General features: G+C 36.2%; 4 protein-coding genes and 1 long non-coding RNA gene across 5 annotated transcripts; 2 read left to right on the forward strand and 3 right to left on the reverse strand.

The window, feature by feature from the left end:
- Positions 1–431: 431 nt before the first annotated feature.
- On the forward strand, positions 432–4,434 carry LOC110722349 (LRR receptor-like serine/threonine-protein kinase HSL2). The gene is made up of 2 exons (XM_021901626.1): positions 432–3,294; positions 3,829–4,434. Exons 1-2 carry the CDS (start codon positions 681–683, stop codon positions 4,173–4,175), a joined length of 2,961 nt encoding a protein of 986 aa, XP_021757318.1. The 5' UTR covers positions 432–680; the 3' UTR covers positions 4,176–4,434.
- Positions 4,435–7,036: 2,602 nt separating this feature from the next.
- LOC110722360 lies at positions 7,037–8,501 on the reverse strand. Its single transcript, XR_002511572.1, has 3 exons — positions 8,142–8,501; positions 7,673–7,834; positions 7,037–7,563 (listed from the first exon to the last, which is right to left on the reverse strand). It is a non-coding gene; the product is annotated as an uncharacterized LOC110722360 (long non-coding RNA).
- A 1,531-nt stretch (positions 8,502–10,032) lies between these two features.
- Positions 10,033–13,061, forward strand: LOC110722352 (tubulin alpha-1 chain). Its single transcript, XM_021901629.1, has 4 exons — positions 10,033–10,317; positions 11,442–11,676; positions 11,758–12,128; positions 12,220–13,061. Exons 1-4 carry the CDS (start codon positions 10,225–10,227, stop codon positions 12,874–12,876), a joined length of 1,356 nt encoding a protein of 451 aa, XP_021757321.1. The 5' UTR covers positions 10,033–10,224; the 3' UTR covers positions 12,877–13,061.
- Positions 13,062–15,027: 1,966 nt separating this feature from the next.
- Positions 15,028–15,630, reverse strand: LOC110684811 (leucine-rich repeat receptor-like protein kinase PXC2). Its single transcript, XM_021861270.1, has one exon. The coding sequence runs from the start codon at positions 15,628–15,630 to the stop codon at positions 15,028–15,030; it is 603 nt and encodes a 200-aa protein (XP_021716962.1).
- Positions 15,631–16,101: 471 nt separating this feature from the next.
- On the reverse strand, positions 16,102–16,806 carry LOC110684890. Its single transcript, XM_021861352.1, has one exon. It carries the CDS (start codon positions 16,804–16,806, stop codon positions 16,102–16,104), a length of 705 nt encoding a protein of 234 aa, XP_021717044.1.
- Positions 16,807–18,590: the final 1,784 nt, after the last annotated feature.

Genomic DNA, 18,590 nt, shown 5'->3' on the forward strand with positions numbered 1-18,590 from the left:
TTTACCATGTTATAAATACAAAATATTTATATAAAGTAAAAGTTATAACCAACACATTACGAATACGCATTTAAAACTACCCATTACTTCAACATACAAATTTTTTTTAAGAAAAACACACAAAATTTAAAGGTCCAAATAATTTTTTTTTATTTCTCCAATAGTATTTAATTAAAAATAAACTCCGTAAAACTAATTACTAACAATCTAACATACTTCTTGGCCAAATAATTCATTAATCCTACTGCACATTCTCTGTCGTAAAAACAGAAAAAAGGATCACTAATCACTATACAGCTCAAAAGAAACGTAGGAGAGGGTAGGGAGGAGGAAGAAGCACAAATCACGTTCATCCCTCGCATCTTAAAGAAGCAAACGACACTAATTATGCCTTCGTTCACACACTACACTCACATTTTACACAACCCATCTCAAAAACCTCCAAAAAAGCTCATTATTAAAGCTCATTATTAAGGATTTCTTTCCAAACTTGCAAGTTACTAACCTCCCTCCCTCTTTCTCCGTGAACCACAATTGGTAAAAATATCAAACACCCATTACTTTTTATAGATTTGCCTCGTTTTTATTCCACACCACAATCTCACTCCCTATAAACTCTAACTTCCCACACTCCCCCCCCCCCACTTGCTTCTCACACTATCCCACCACACTCCACCACCATGACACTCTCCCATCTCCTCCTCCCAATAACCATTCTCCTCCTCTTTTACTCCTCTTCGTCCTCGGCCTCGCCCATTTCCGACTCCACCATCCTCCTCCGCGTTAAAATCAACCAAATACTCGACCCTAACAACCGCCTCTCGAATTGGCTAATCCACGATGATCACTCCAATAACACAAATAACCACTCACATTGCCACTGGACTGGCATTACCTGTAACCCCCTCTCCTCCGTTGTCGCGGTCAACCTCGACAACCTCGACCTCTCCGGCCCCTTCCCTTCCGGCTTCTGCCGCATTCCCACCCTCCGCAACCTCTCCATCTCCAACAACTTCTTTAACAACATCACCTCTCTCTCCCTCTCCCACTGCTCCCACCTCCACTCCCTCAACCTCTCCAGCAACGAATTCTCCGGAAACCTCCCGGATTTCTCGCCGGAGTTCACCTCTCTGTTTTCCTTAGACTTCTCTTCCAACAACTTTTCCGGTAAAATTCCCCGGAGTTTCCGGTACTTATCCTCCGTAACAGTTTTACGCCTCTTCAGTAACTACCTAACTGGCCCTGCTTTTCCCGAGTTCATCACCAATTTAACTCGGTTAACTCACTATGAACTCGGTTACAATCTATTTGATCCTTCTGAGATACCGACCACCATTGAAAAGTTATCGATACTCGAGGTTGTTTGGTTAACCGAATCGAATCTCACCGGAAAGATTCCGGAATCTCTCTGTACTTTACAATCATTGAAAAGCTTCGATGTCGCAACAAATTCTCTTTCTGGTGAGATTCCGAAATGTATCGGAAACCTAACGAATCTCTGGGAATTAGAGCTTTTCGATAACAAATTTTCCGGCGAGTTGCCGGAAAATTTGGGAAAATTGAAGAACTTATATCTTTTCGATGCATCTCAGAATAATCTCACCGGAATGTTGCCGGAAAGTCTCGCCGCTTTACAACTAGGGTCGCTGAATTTAAATGATAATCTTTTACGAGGGAATATTCCGGCCATTTTAGCGGAAAATAAGAACCTCTATCAGTTAAAGCTTTTCAACAACAGCTTTTCCGGCGAACTTCCGGCGAATTTGGGATCAAAATCAATATTGAACGAGTTTGATGTGTCGACAAACAATTTTTCCGGTGAATTTCCGACGACTCTTTGCAGTGGGAAGCAACTCTGGCAGATTATTACCTTCAACAACAGATTTTCCAGTAAATTTCCTGAAATTTATGGAAATTGCAGTTCATTAAGTTATGTAAGAATTAGCAACAGCAATTTTTCCGGCGAATTTCCTCAAAACTTCTGGAATTTACCTCATCTTGATACTGCTGATCTTCAGGATAATCATTTTGAAGGTACTCTGCCTCCTATTATCTCAAATTCGTTTAATTTATCAAGACTTTTAATTTCCGGCAATAATTTCTCGGGAAATTTACCTTCGGAAATTTGTGGATTGAAGAAATTAATTGAGCTTTATTTGGGTGAAAATCGGTTTACTGGAGAGTTGCCAAGTTGTATAACGGAATTGAAAGGATTGCAGAAGTTAGAATTGCAGGGGAATATGTTTTCCGGGGAGTTTCCGATGAATGTGAGTTCGTGGGTTCAATTGACAGATTTGAACGTATCGAGGAATAGGTTTTCCGGGGAGATTCCGAGTCAACTTGGTGAGTTACCGGTGTTAAATTATCTCGACTTGTCGGATAATTTATTTTCCGGTGAGATTCCGGAGGAGTTGACTAAACTCAAGCTCAATGAGTTCAATCTTTCGAATAATCAACTAGAGGGACAAGTCCCTCCGGGTTTTAATAATAAGTATTGTGTTGATGGTTTGTCGGGTAACCCGAGACTATGTAGCTCGAATCTTAAATCATTTCCATCGTGTCCTAAACCTATACCCGTGTCATTCTTGGTATCTTTCTTATCGGTTTTAGGTTTTGTTCTCATGTCCTCTATTTCCTTGCTTTGCATTACCAAGGTCCAAACAGATGGTGAGTTTAAGAAAAGGAGACATCCATTTAAAATGGTTTCCTTTCAAAGGGGTGGGTTTAGTGAGCAAGAAATATTCTCTCGCCTTACGGAAGAGAATGTGATTGGGTCTGGTGGGTCAGGTCGGGTATATAGGGTTACACTCAACTCGGGTCATGTTATAGCAGTTAAGAAGTTATGGGGTGGTGAGGACAAGAACATGGATATGGGTTTATTGTTCAAGTCTGAGGTTGAGACCTTAGGGAGTGTACGTCATGGGAATATTGTAAAATTGTTGTTCAGTTGTATAGGAGAGGGTTTTAGGGCTTTAGGGTATGAGTATATGGAAAATGGGAGTCTAGGAGATGTTTTGCATGGAGAAAAGGGTGGTGAGATCTTAGATTGGTCTCGACGATTTGCAATAGCTTTGGGTGCGGCTCAAGGGTTAGCCTACTTGCACCATGATTGTGTCCCGGCTATCATCCACCGTGATGTAAAGTCCAACAACATATTGCTTGATGACAAGTTCCTGCCAAGGATTGCTGATTTCGGACTTGCTAAGCCAATGATAAAGCCTAGAGGCATGGAGGATGGAGAGAGCGCTGAGGCCATGTCGCGGATAGCTGGCTCTTATGGCTACATTGCACCTGGTAAGTTTAACTACTGCTTTAATGCACTATGGTATGTATTTCTACTATGCTGCCATGACTAATTTATGAAATATATGGTGGGGTTAGACCAGAATTTAATATGATTTTGGATTGCTTTGATAATTGATGAACATGGGGTCCCTCAAAATTCGTATGATTAATCTATCAAGTGAGTTTGATGCATACATTTTTGTGATAATTTTCAAGTTGTCTTTGTCTTTGGGTCATGAGACAGCTTGCTAATAACTGTAAGCTGATAAAAAATGTACTAAAATTGAACTTTGTTTAAAGATTGTCAATTTATTGGCGGACCACTACTGCTTTTCTCTTGATTTAATTTGCTATATACATATTGTCTTCTTTTGCTTGAATGCTTGACAATTTGACATGACATGTGAACAAATACTCGATTTGTCGATTTACTCTGCTAAGAATCTAATGGCTATTCTTTCCATTAATTATTTGATTTATTCTACGAGTATGAGTTTAAAAACATAAATTAAGATTGAATTCGCCTTTGATTGTGGATGGCAGAATATGGCTACACGCTCAAGGTGACAGAGAAGAGCGATGTATACAGTTTTGGGGTGGTGCTAATAGAGCTAGTAACAGGGAAGAGACCAAATGATGCATCCTTTGGGGAGAACATGGACATAGTGAAATGGATGACAGAAGTAGTGTTACAATCTCACGAGTTTGATCAAGCAAAGCAGCTGATAGATCCAAGAATGTATCCAGATACATGTAACTATAAACAGATAAAGAAGGTGATTGAAATCGCGATCCTTTGTACATCAGCTTCCCCTGCGAACAGGCCAACCATGAGAAGAGTTGTTGATATGCTCAAGGATCAAGTCACATTGACAGTAGATACAAAATGATCCTCCTATATATTGTTTTCTTAGTTAGCATGTAGAGCTCTAGTCTGTATCCTATTATTTGTAAAATTTGTCTAGTTCTCTTCTCTTTGAGAATTGTATATCTAGATTCTAGAATAGTATGGCAAGTGATCTGTCCAATGTCCTAACTCCTAGTCTCCTATATACAAAACTGCTCATAACATGGTATATACGGAGTAGTGGATTATCCTTATCAATCTATTATTTATGTCATCCTCCGCAATTGTATTATTTCCTCTATTGAGTGTTCCATTGAGTTTGTCTCATACCATAAATAACACAAGAGAGAGAAGAGAGTAAATACTTTGTACAACTTAAGTCCTACTCCGTACTAATTTACTCTCTTGTTAACTTTGCCCAACTATTAACGTAGCAGTAATAATTTGCATATGAGATAATTATAGTGGTACGAAAGATAAACTTTGTACTTCATAGATGTTAAATGTAACAGTGTCATATTTGATATTTCCATGTTTATTTTTGGTCATCTTTTGCCTGAGGTCAGGCTGAACTTGGACGTTAAAACTCATTAAGCTACTAGTTTGTTGGCACGGCCCAGCCCATAGTGTTATATGGCACTTCTCGTAATGTTCTTTATTCACTGTGAAAGATTGATAGAGGGAGGGAGTCACATGGTAGAAGTGAGGATGAGATGAATTTGGTATCTTTGTGGACTTCACTTTCTCAATTGGAGACTTGAGGTTGAAGCATTCTTTTATATATATATATATATATATATATATATATATATATATATATATATATATATATATATATATATATATATATATATATATATATATATATATATATATATATATATATATATTCAAATGAGGAACAGGTCCAAAGAGAAGAAATACAACTCAAAGAAAACAAAGAAAGCAAAAGAAACTAGCAGCTACCGAAAATAAAAGAACACCTAGCTACAGAGGGACAAAGCATTCTTGGTGACACTAAACCTGTTAGTGATTACTGCAGTTAAAAAAATAAAAATAAAAATTGTATGGAGGAATGAATTCGTGATATAAATTTAGATGAAAAATGATATTGTACTCCCTTTGTTTTATTGAAGTGCCCTACTTCAATCTAATATTTCATACTAAGTGGCGGATCCAGGATTTCTAACTAGGGGTAGCGTTGAGTCATTGAATAATAAGAAGAAAAAAAAATGGTTAGAATGAGTTATTATATACGGTCTTTATATTTTAAACATTTAATTTAGTATATAAATTATTATTTTACAAATATGAAATAATTTGTATATACGAGTAGTTATCAATATAATTCAATGATCAACTTTTAAAGTACTTTATATGTTGAAAATATTATCTTTCTATGTAATACGTATCTATCATTCACAAGTTTAAAAATTAATACTTTGTATACAGTAATATTTACTTATATTATAAATTTTCTTTATTGCGTTACTCACATATATATATGTATTGAATTTAAGTACGTGCAGTAGAATAGTAAAAATTTCATCAGATGAAGGAGTTTTTTTTTAAATAATAAATTGCTCATTCAAGGTTAAAAAAAATGATTTATATCATTAAAAGTTGAATGCATGATTAATATAATTATGCACATAAAGTAGAAGCAAAAGGAAAATAGGAAAAAAAAAAAAAAAAACTTTAAGAGACCTGTTGTGTACACAACAGGTATTTTCTAGTTAAAGAAGCAACAAAATCAAGAGAACCTAAGAGACCGGTTGTGTACACAACAGGTCTATTTTTTTTGAAACAAAAAGCACAAGCTTTTGTATGGACTATGGAGTATAGTGAATTTGCTATGTTTAAATCAAAGAGATCGCCTATTTATAATAACAGGGCTCTTTGATCACCCTTTTTTTTTTGCAACCCCTTGTGCCTTCCTAGGTCCGCCTCTGTTCGTACTTATCAATGCACAACTTTAACTAATAATATATTTAATTATTAATATGTAAAAGTTATAAAAAGTTGATATGTTAAGTACGTACAATTCAACAATATTTGAAAAATGATATAGTTCAATCCAGTTCAGCTCCTATAAGTTAAGATAAGTTCATTTCTTAATTTCCTTCTCTTGTAAAATATTTAATTCAGTTCAGCTCAATTCAGTCATTCAGAATAAGCCCGTGGCTTGAAGAAATGTATACTACTGTTAAATTTACAAATAACACAATATCAAAGGAAATATAATTGTCGAATATCATGAAGCTATCACCAATTACACCATTTTTTTTTACAAAAAATTACACCATAGATGGTTGGCTCAACCAGAGTAAACGACATTCAGGGCAGATAGAACGAAAACAGAAAGGATATATCCGCAGTTCTTTAAGTGTATCCAAATGTAATTAATTACTCCTTAAACTCGTTTGTGTTTAATCATACGTAGTACATTTTCTTATAAAGAATTGACTACATAAATTAAAAAAAAAATGAAAATAGGCCTAAAGTCGATAGAGTATAAAACATAATCCTGGGCCTCAACCATCGGCTTAGCCATTTGGTTGAGATGGTCCATTAACATGGTATTAGAACCAATGTGACATATAGATCACGAGTTCGAATCTCATCCATCCCGCAAATTTTTAGCTAGTCCGAGTCTAGCCCTTATTTTGAAAATGAACTTTTAATGTAATAAAAATGAACATTTTCTTCCTACAGGATATATATTCTTACAAAATTAAATGTTCATTTTCATACTATCAGGTGTTCATTCTTATAATATTAATTTTCATTTTCATACTATCAGATGTTCATTCTTATAATATTAATGTTCACAATTTAATATAATAAAAATGAATATTTTCTTGTTATAAGATATTTAATCTTACAAAATTAAATGTTCATTTTTACACAATCAGATATTCATTCTTATAATATTAATGTTCACAATTTTAGCAATATAAGTTCATAATTATACTGACTCTAATTGACTGATTATGTCACTCAATATATTAAAGTATTCCCACTTTTCCATTCCCCAACACAATAAACCCAACAAAACCCATACAATCCGTTATATTAAATATGAAAAAACCTCACTAAATTTTTTTTCTTGTCATCATCTTCCTCCAAATCCACTACCATTTTCTCTTCCCAAACCTTCAAATTCATCCCAAAATGGCGCCAGAACTACGAGTCCATCCTCCGCCATATCACAAGTAGTCAACTCCAGAACTTTGCCATTGATAGGCGGAACTCGGTGGTCATCGTCGTCGACGTGGTGACTTTATGTGAACCTGACACCTAAAGACCCTATTCTTGGTGTGACGTGACCAAAGCTTTCTTTGAACCTACAGCAATTTGTATCTGGCAATTTACTCAACTTCTAATTGTATCTGGCAAGGTACTCTCAGGCAAGTTACTAAACTTTGAACCTACATCAATCGGTTTAAGCATAGAAAAAAAAGGAAAGCTTAATATTCTGACAAAATTTAATGAAGGTACTGAACTTTGGCAAGTTTTCAAAAATTAAGTAGCCGTTACATCATGTGGGCCATAGAAGGGGAGACGGAGAGCCAAGTGACGGAGGCACCACCAAATTCTCCACTTCTTGCACACCAGTTGGACGTTGACTTCGTCTTCTATGGGTTACGAGGAGGTCCTGTTGGCTGAAGATAGAGTGAGCGTGCCCAAGAGCGTCCATATCTAAGGCCAAATCAAGGTACATATCAATTTCTAGCTAGTTCAAGTGTTAACCCCTGTTTTACCCACACACCCATTACATCAAAACCCTAACCTAAATTGCAGGTTCTCAACCCAGTAACAAAAATTTATATGATCAACTATGTTTTTCATGGTCTTTACACATTAACAACACAAAATCATGAACAAATTTGAGGAAAAAAAAAAACTCATAATTCAAATTTTTATACACGACAAAATACCAAAACAGAGAAATAAACAACTATCACTATCAGAATTTAACACAAAACAACATAGTTAAGGAATATACCTTCTTCTGAGTAAAGCTTTGCATACTTGCAGGAGTTACACTCTGAATCACCAGGCCACATTAATGAACACACACGAATGAATATTCCTCTTTGTTTAGGGTCTATGTGAAATAAGATGAAAATGATCTTTTTACCTTCTTTCAGATTCTTTATATAGGAAGAAATGAGTGGTGGAAAGGCACTTGCCTTTTGAGTTTGCGTGCCAAACGAAGCTAATGATAACCTTTTGTATTCTCGAGGCGTTTTGCTGACAGATTTTTTTTTTCAAACACTTAAATTCGAAGTAACTTGGAGTAACAGGTTGAAACCGGAAAGATAACATGCTCTGATGGTCATAGTACTCTAATTGATACATTTGTAAGTTCAGTACCTTAAGTGATACAAATTGCAAAGTTTAGTACCTTGTAGTGTATATTACTCCTTTCTTGGCAAATCCTTCTCCTAACAAAGTCAATGTTTATTTATACGCACATTATACTAAATGAAAATGAACATTTATTTTATAAGAATGAACATCATGTTGCATGAAATTAAATTATTGAGAAATACAAAATTATTGTAAAATATGTTTATTAGAAAATGTTTATTTTTGTTATAGCAACCACGAATATGTACCTGATCTCGAGACCAACCTTTAACAACCGGTGATAGAGTATAATCTTGGGCCTTAACCATCAACCATCAGTTTATAGAGTTAGGCTCAAAATTATGTTTTATACTTTATAACTGAAAATTTAAGGTTCGTTTGGCATCACTATAGTTTTCTATTTCTGGTTTTTAAAATCGTATGATATGTCATATAATGAATAAATTTTTTTTTTCAAACTTGTTAAAATCAAGACAATTTTGTAAATTGACAACATAAAAGTGAAAACATCTTTATCTTATTTTCTATTTTGGTTTTTTTGTTTTCAAAAAATCTGAAAACCGAAAACAGAAAGCAATGCCAAACAAGGCCTTAAGTTCCAATTTGGTGTAAGACCACTCTCATTCATGGGTGAAAAAAAAATGCCATTATCTCTCTACCTACTTTCTCACTCCTCTTTTTCACATGGGCATTTTATTTTTATAACTTCGTACACACTCATAAGCTAAAATAAAACCCCACACCACTTTCTCTCCTACTCTTTCTCTCTCCTACCCATTATCATCATCATCTAATTATTTATATAATTATGAATGTTAACCATAAGTTGTCAACCTTGGTGACTGACAGGGACACGTGGCTGCAAATGATTGGTCGCTCTGACGGTCCCCGTCTGGTGAGCCATGCAACGACTCCTTTTTACATTTTCAAGTTTTTTTTTTAATTAAATATGGGGCCCACCTTCATTGTAGCTTTTTCCATTAGCCATAGCCATGGGCATTTGCCAAATTCCTTATAGTCATATTTTTTATTGCCCATGAGTGTGGAGCTATAATACTCATTTTTTTTTCACATAATTCTCCTCATGGGCAAAAATATGCCCATGAGTGAGAGTGCTCTAAACTATTTATTTATTGATCAAACCACAAGACTAGATAGAATTACGTAGTAGTACGTGTAATTAGACTGTTTTTTTTTTTTTTTCCTTCTTGGTAAAAAACAAAAAAAAAAATTGTTACTACGGTAGTACCACTACACTAGGGCACCAGTCCACTGCTCCAATTATAAATCCCACCTTTGACTCTTTGAGTCCATAAACCACAAGAACAAGACAATCCACCAATAATTAAATCAATCCATTTTCAAAATTTAAAATTAACAGCTCACTTCACCGCAAAGCAAGGCCAACAACTTAAACCATGGTTAAATCACCCCCTCACATATCTGTCAACCATAGTTAAAAAAAGAAAACCCTCAATTTTTTTTTTCAATTTTCATTAACTTCTCACCTTCCTGCAGTATAAGAACCACCACTCCCACCCCTTTCTTCCCTCATTCTCAAAACTTCTCCTTCTTCTTCGCTACTTTCTCTCTCCTCTTTTTCTCTCAAAGAAGGCGTCTTCATAAACGCCTTCGATTTTCATCTCCATTTTTGCTCTTTCTCTCTCCTATTTCCACAGTTTTCTTCGGTTTAGATCTAGAATTTTTTAGCGAAAATGAGGGAGTGCATTTCAATCCACATCGGTCAGGCTGGTATCCAGGTCGGAAATGCTTGCTGGGAGCTTTACTGTCTTGAGCACGGTATTCAGGTATATTTCGATTTCTCTTTCTAGATCTATCGTTTTTTGTTTGAGTTTTTGTTGATTTCATGTTGTTTTTTAAGAAATTTGATGTTTAAGTTGCTTTGAGGTTGTTGAATGGAATTTTTGGTGCTGCATTTTAGGTTAATTTTTAGATCTATCCTGTTTTATGCCAGATCTGTTGTTTTTGTTTGTTCTAAAAGCGATTTGTTGTTAAGTGAGGAACTTATTTGAATTTGGAATGATTTACAGTTTATTTTTCGTTTAGTCTATAACCGATTTGTTGTTAAATGATAATATATTTGAATTTGAAATGATTCGCTGTCTGTTTTGGATTGATATGCGATTTGTTGTTAAACGTTGAATTTATTTGAATTTGAAATGATTTGCAGTTTGTTTGATATTTGAGAGTTGATTTAGGATGTTTGGTGTACGAAAACAGTTTAGATCTGAGGCATTTGCTTGTATTAATATGTTGTGTTCTGATGATTGAAGTTTGATTGAGTTTGTCTAGATCTAATTATGTTGGGTATAGAGTTGAGTATTTCTGGTGAACTCATCAAATATTAATCTGTATTTGTATATTGATCCATTTGAGCAAATAGAAAAATGATAAAACCTTGTTTGAGACTATTGATGGTCAATTTTTTTGTATAGTGTTGATAATAAGTTTTTGTGTAATTGATTAATCTCGTTCAAGCAATGTATGTGCAAATAAGATGTTTGATGATTATTCCGAAATGAAATTATGATAATAGTAAGGTTAATATAAATGACGATTAATTATTGTGTATGATTAATCATAATAATGGTTATATATGAACGAGTAATTCTGATTTTATCCACTGTATTCACAAATAAGATGTAAAATATTAGGATGTACTGGCCTCAAGCTTCCATGTGATTCCTGATTTTGTAATCTGTATGATTTTAACTGTTAAATCAGATGGAATCTTAGAATGCAATGTTTCTAGACATGTTTGTAATCTTACTGATTTATATTTGATACTTGCTATATTTGATACATTGATTGTTGGATGTTTTTGCGCAAAAATAATGTGATTCTCTTATAGACACTGAGATGTCTTAAGTTGTATGATGATGCTAATATCTTTGCCATTTTGTGTTGATAGGCTGATGGCCAAATGCCAAGTGATGTAACTGTTGGAGGAGGAGATGATGCCTTCAACACCTTTTTCAGTGAAACTGGTGCTGGAAAGCATGTCCCCCGTGCTGTGTTTGTTGATCTTGAGCCCACTGTCATTGATGAAGTGAGGACCGGAACTTACCGCCAGCTATTCCACCCTGAGCAGCTTATCAGCGGAAAGGAGGATGCTGCCAACAACTTTGCCCGTGGTCATTACACCAGTAAGTGTCGAAGATGTGCTTTGTATTTGACGTGATGTTAGATTATGCGGGCTTGTATCCTTACTGTTTGTTTAATTGCAGTTGGTAAGGAGATTGTCGACCTCTGCTTGGACCGTATCCGCAAGCTTGCTGATAACTGTACAGGGCTCCAAGGTTTCCTTGTTTTCAATGCTGTTGGTGGAGGAACTGGTTCTGGTCTTGGATCCCTCCTCTTGGAGCGTCTTTCTGTTGATTATGGAAAGAAGTCCAAGTTGGGTTTCACCATCTATCCCTCTCCCCAAATCTCAACCTCTGTCGTTGAGCCCTACAACAGTGTCCTCTCAACTCACTCTCTTTTGGAGCACACTGATGTTGCTGTTCTCCTTGACAATGAGGCCATCTACGACATCTGCAGGCGTTCCCTTGACATTGAGCGACCCACTTACACCAACCTTAATCGTCTGATTTCTCAGGTAATTGTTGCTGGTCAGTTAATTACCGGCACACATTAATAGAATAGGTTATACCTTTGGTTAACTTACATTCTGTTTTTGTCACCCTCAGGTTATCTCATCCCTTACTGCCTCTTTGAGGTTTGATGGTGCCTTGAACGTGGATGTGAATGAGTTCCAGACCAATCTTGTTCCATACCCCAGAATCCACTTTATGCTTTCCTCCTACGCTCCTGTTATCTCTGCTGAGAAGGCTTACCATGAGCAACTCTCTGTTGCTGAGATCACCACCAGTGCCTTTGAGCCATCATCCATGATGGCCAAGTGTGACCCACGTCACGGAAAGTACATGGCTTGTTGTCTGATGTACCGTGGAGATGTGGTTCCCAAGGACGTCAATGCTGCTGTTGCCACCATCAAGACCAAGCGTACCATCCAGTTTGTTGACTGGTGCCCAACTGGTTTCAAGTGTGGTATCAACTACCAGCCACCCAGCGTTGTTCCTGGCGGTGATCTTGCCAAGGTCCAGAGAGCTGTGTGCATGATCTCCAACTCCACCAGTGTTGCTGAGGTCTTCTCCAGAATTGACCACAAGTTTGATCTCATGTATGCCAAGAGGGCTTTCGTCCACTGGTACGTTGGTGAGGGTATGGAGGAAGGTGAGTTCTCCGAGGCTCGTGAGGACCTTGCTGCTCTTGAGAAGGATTATGAAGAGGTTGGTGCTGAGGGTGCCGAAGATGACGATGGTGATGATGAGGGCGAGTACTAAGATCCTTTGGGTTCTCTCTAGTAGTAATGTTTGCATGTCGTTTTAAGGACCAGTTACATTATTTTGTTGTTTGTTGATTTGTGCTCCTGTATGGTGCAAACAATTATGGTTGAGACTTGGTTATTTGTGTCCTTGAATAGTTTCTGGCTATGAAATGGATAATTAGTTATCTTTGTTTGTGATTTGGTCTTTTGTGTACAAGCTTAAATGGCAACTTTTGCAGGGTTTGATATAATTTGTCAACAGAGCTTAAATGTCAATGACTTGATGTCAACAGAGCAAAGCAAACATTGCTGAGCTAAGTACTGTCTAAAATTCATCTTACATTTAACTTAGAACTTAGACTGGTGAAATCTTCAACTTAATGTTACTTATACAACGTTTATGCTCAATGATAATATAATTCCCAGGATATATCATATGACAAATTGTGTTGTGTCTTACAAAATACAAATGTATAAAATCTTAAGTTTAATAGATTCATACCTTGTAGTGCTTGTACTAACAGCTGCTGCAAATCTTAATTTTAGTGTTCTTCTGTTACAGATAATTTTCCTCTCGCAAAGCTTATTAAATCTTGCTTTTTTTGTTTTTATCTCGAGCCACAATGTATCCAGCTGCCGGCTTGTTTCATTCCCCAAAATCAACTAGGACTCAATTCACATCCATAGCTGAAGCTTCAGCAGCCTGATCATATGATTCCCAGTATTGGCAATAAGCTGGGATATGCATATCTTCATGCTGGTACACTTGCAAACCCTTATTATTCATGTTTAAAGAGCATTTAGTTATTCATGTTTCTCTGATTGTTTAATGTTTCCGTTAAACTATAATTCTATTATTAGTGTCTATTAGGTTGAATTGTTCGTGAAATTGATTACATTACACGGTTACAAGGCTTATTATGGAAGAACATTTCAATGCTAACATGGAACAAGGCTTTAAATTATAACCTCATACACAGCTTTTAGATTCCATGCAAAACTCAAAATTTAATGTATAACATCATTCATTACTCAAACATCAAAGATCAAGCAACAATTATAACATCCAGAGTACATAACTTTACTGGAGTTTCATTGTTTCAACCATATACACAAATTGAAAAGCATTTAATTGAACAGTACAAAATGCAAATTACTAAACACCTGCGAAATCCCACTTTTTTTTTATTGCATTGACAATCTTGCTCTAGCGTCTCTGCCTTTGGTCCCTGTTGTGTTGCCTTGCCCTCCTCCTTCTCCTTGCATGACCTTCCTTACGCAGAATTTTCATCACCAGTATATGAAGAAAGTTGCAATACCATTCTCTATATCTCTTGATATAAAGAAGAGGCCCTAAAATGACGGTGATTCCCACAGGGAACCCAACTTCAGCTCCCATTAACATCCACTCAAATGTGCTCTTTGAGATCCAATCTGAATCTTGTGAACTCGAATCTGAATTAACTTGAATTCTAGGAATTGGTGTTAATGGTGGGCCATACAATCCTTGGTTGCCTTGGTATGAAGATGCGTTGAATGACTGAAGCTGAGTGCTTGTTGGGATCCTTCCCGACAACTTATTGAAAGATAAGTTCAAATACTCGAGGAAATTCAGGTTTGCAAGTTGTGGAGGTATTTTATCACTTAAGGCGTTGCAAGAAAGATCTAGAGATTGAATTTGGCTCAGATTACCGAATGATAAAGGAATCTTGCCCGAGAAAGAGTTGTGTGATAGGTTGAGTACTATTAGACCATTTAGATTTCCCAACTCTTTTGGTAGCTCCCCATGGAAGAAATTATTGGAGAAGTCAATAATGCTGAAGACTGTTAAGATGTATTGTAGCTCATACGTGTTACCTTTGAATGTGACTGTCACTTAGTTTTGATAGTGTGTTGCTTCATACTCCTCACTTATTACATAGCGTGGTTTTGGTTCCTCTTTACCTGTTCCTACCATCATTGATGTCTAGTTGAAAAAATATTGGGCATTTAGTTCACCGGAAAAATGATTGGAAGCAAGGTCCACAATTTGAAGCATGGGCCAAATTGAGCGAATCTGTGGGCAAACCAAAGTTCCATAGAATTTGTTGGATCTGAGGATGAGTACTTGCAATTTGGGCAGGCTTTTCAAGTGACAAGGGAAGGTGTCATTTCCGAGGTATAACACTTATAATGCTTTGCAATTGGCAAGTGATCGAGGAACACGTCCTTGAAGAAAATTCCCATTCAAGTCCAGTGTTTCTAAGTAGCAGTATTGATTTCCAAATATAGCAGGGATGGAACCTTTTAGATTGTTTCCTCTCAAATTAACTACATTGAGAAGGGACATGTTGATAAAATAATCTGGAATATTCCCATTCAGATGGTTGAACTCTAGATTAAGATGACATAGATTTAGGGCATACTGTAGTGCTGCAGGGAAGCTCCCACGTAGGTTGTTATTGGAAAAAGACAAGAAGTAAGCTATGATTAGATTTGGGCCAAAGTCAGGGTCAATGGAAGTGAAATGATTGCTGGAACAATCTAAATTGTCTAGAATGTATGGGACAATTGGAAATTTTCCATGAAAATTGTTGGAATGGAGGTCTAGAGTTACCTGTAAACGGCCAAAGTATGAGAAGTTAAGATATGGATCTATTTCTAATTCCACAAAGCTGTTGCTAGAAAGGTCCAAGAGTACACGTTTGGTACTTGATGTGAGAAAAACGCCCCAAATCCACTTGGGCACTTTACCGGAGATCTTATTCATTGAAAGATCAAGGCCAGACATTGATGTTTGATTTTTTAAAAATTCTGGTACGGAGTGCAAGTTGCAATTAACCAGGACAAGGTCTTGTAGCTGGGCAAAAGAGGAGTTTACGCCACAACCATCTGTATCAACGGACAAGTAATTGTGTCCAAGATGAAGATCTTGAAGTAACTTGTAGCTCTGTAGAAACTCAACAAGTTTGATTGTGCCATTGAACTTGTTGAATGACAATTTCAGGTTTTTCAGTTGGAAAATTGACTTTGGGATTGGGCCTTCCAAGCTATTGTTGCTCAAATCAGTGGCGGAGCCAGGATTTTCAACTTGGGGGGACAAAATGCTTAACTTACGAAAAGCTTAACAAAAAATAAAAACAAAAAAAAAAACTCACACACAAATTGGTTAATACTTAATATTAAAATTTCAAAATACAAATATATACTTAGTCATACAATTCAAAATGATGAAAAAAACTACATAAACATTACATTAAAATTACAAGTTCATTCTTCGAGTCTTCATACTTTGAAATCGATCAATAATCTTTTCGTCGGAAACTCGTAAGAAGACATCCTTCTCAATAAAAGTGACCAAACAATCATTCATAAGTTGATCACCCATGCTATTTCGCAACTTGTTTTTGACACATGTCATTGCAGAAAACACTCTTTCAACACTTGCCGTGGCAACGGGAAGAATCAACATCAACTTGATAAGCAAATGAATAAGAGGAAAAGTCTTATGCTTATTGGTTTTAACAAGCATCATAGAAAGAGAATTAAGGTCATTTAAACCTTGAAATCTTTCATCATTTAGCATATTCTCCATGAATACATCAAGTTGATATTCAAGAGCCATCAAATCAAAGCTTGAAAATTCTTCGGGATAAAAAGAGGCAAGTTTAAGTACCTTATCTTTATCAAAGGATGAGAAGTTATCTTTAGGACTTAAACAAGCCATACATAATAGTAACTCCATATTCCTCTCATTAAGTCGTTCATCAAGTTCTTGAAGATGCAAATCAATTAGTCTTTTGGTTGGCAAGGTTTTTTTAAGAATATAACCCCTCCTAACAGCATTTCGTTCATTTGCGGGGTAATCCATAATGTTTATTCTTTTTCCCGGATCATGAGGAAGAAGTTCAACATCATACACCAAATCTTCCTCTAATGGTACATTACTATTACTTGAACCACCCATTTCCATACTATTTTCTTGACTTTGAGGGGAGCTAACTGAAGGTGAGTTATTGGACTCATTTTCATTGAGTCTCGTTCTTTTAAACAAGAATTGTCGAAGATCGGGTTGTTTAGTTGCCTTGGATTTGTTTGAATTTGGTGAATCTTTTGATATTTCCTAGTTAAATTGAAAATTATATATCAATTTCCACAAGACCACAATTCACATCATTACATAATAACAAAACCTAAGATTTTAAATTTCTAATTCAACTACACATTTCAATAATTTACAATAATTAATAATTTAAATTCACATTTCACAAAAACAGCCAAACACTCAAACAGGGGAAACATTCAAACAATCAAACAAATATAAATCAATAATCAATACCCACAAGGCCACAAATGACAAATTCACAATAAAAATATAAATTATAAAACAATTAAACATTTAAACAAGTAATGAAATTCACTTAATTCAGATTTACATAATTACATAATCAATTAATCATACCTCCATTGAAATTCAGATTTACTCCTTACAGTAAATCTGTAAATGCGAAGTTGCCGACTTGCGAACTGCTGCTGCAAACACTTTACACTTGAACACCAAACGTCCAAACTGCTGGCTGTGCTGCGGTGGCGCGGTGCTGGGCTGCTGGGCTGCTGCTGCAAACAGCAAACACGAACTCACGAAGACACGATTCACACGAATTGAAGGTTGTCCGCTGTGCGCTGTCGTCTGTCGAACCTCGTCATTGGCCTCACTGCTGCGAACTGCCGGAGAACGGTGGACAGCGTCAGGCGACTCTGGCGAGGTGAGGGCGAATCGAAGAGAGAGAAATTAAAAATTGAAAGACTTAGGGTTTGGCTGCAAATGTCGCACAGAGCACTCTGTAATTGCGTTTTTTTGTTTTTTTTTAAAAAAAAATTTTTAATTTTTTTTTTGAAAATGGGGGGACAAGTGTCCCCACTCGTCCCCTTCTAGCTCCGCCCCTGGCTCAAATAAACATTTTGCAGCATAGATGAAGTTGCCACAAACTCGTTTAGTTGCCCGCTGAATTTGTTACCATCTAAAAATATTTCTTGGAGAGATGGCATTGTAAATATTGATGTAGGTATGCTTCCTTGGATATAGTTGTACCCCAAATCTAGAGTTTGGAGGTACTGTAGATGGAATATGCTACTGGAATTGTTTATGCCACCGGTTATATTGAGGTAATACAATTCCAGGCCAATGACTCGGCCAGTTGAGTTGTCGGATTCAACGTGATTCCACTGGCAGCAGTCTATGCTTTCATTCCAGTCCCTTAGCTTGCCAGAAGCGTCCGGGGTGAACGTGAGATTGTTTTTAAGCTCAAGAAGTAGAGACTTCTCATCATCATGACACTGGCTAGAAACACAATATGTACGGAGGCAACAAATGCATAGCAACCATACAAATATTAACAAAGAAATGAAATTAATGGGGATTTTCATTTCATTACTAGAGAGAGAAAAAGGATTTATGGAGGAAGTAGTTGTTGAATTGGTATGGTATGGAGCTGGGTGGAGGCACTTGTACTTAAAAACCAAGTTTACGAAGACTTGCAAAATGCTAGTCATGCACATAATTGTTTGTTTAATGTATTGATTAGTAACATTTTTTCGTCAAAAATTCTCGGGAAGATAGGAAAATTTTGTCAAAAAGTCCGCACTATATTTCAACTACTACCACTCAATACTCAATAGTAGAGGAAGTATAAATATAGAGGGTTATGTCATTGCCTCACAATTAACAAATATAATACAGTAATAGTAGTG

This window comes from Chenopodium quinoa, unplaced genomic scaffold (genome assembly GCF_001683475.1).
Source record: "Chenopodium quinoa cultivar QQ74 unplaced genomic scaffold, ASM168347v1, whole genome shotgun sequence".
NCBI classification, from domain to species: domain Eukaryota; kingdom Viridiplantae; phylum Streptophyta; class Magnoliopsida; order Caryophyllales; family Amaranthaceae; genus Chenopodium; species Chenopodium quinoa.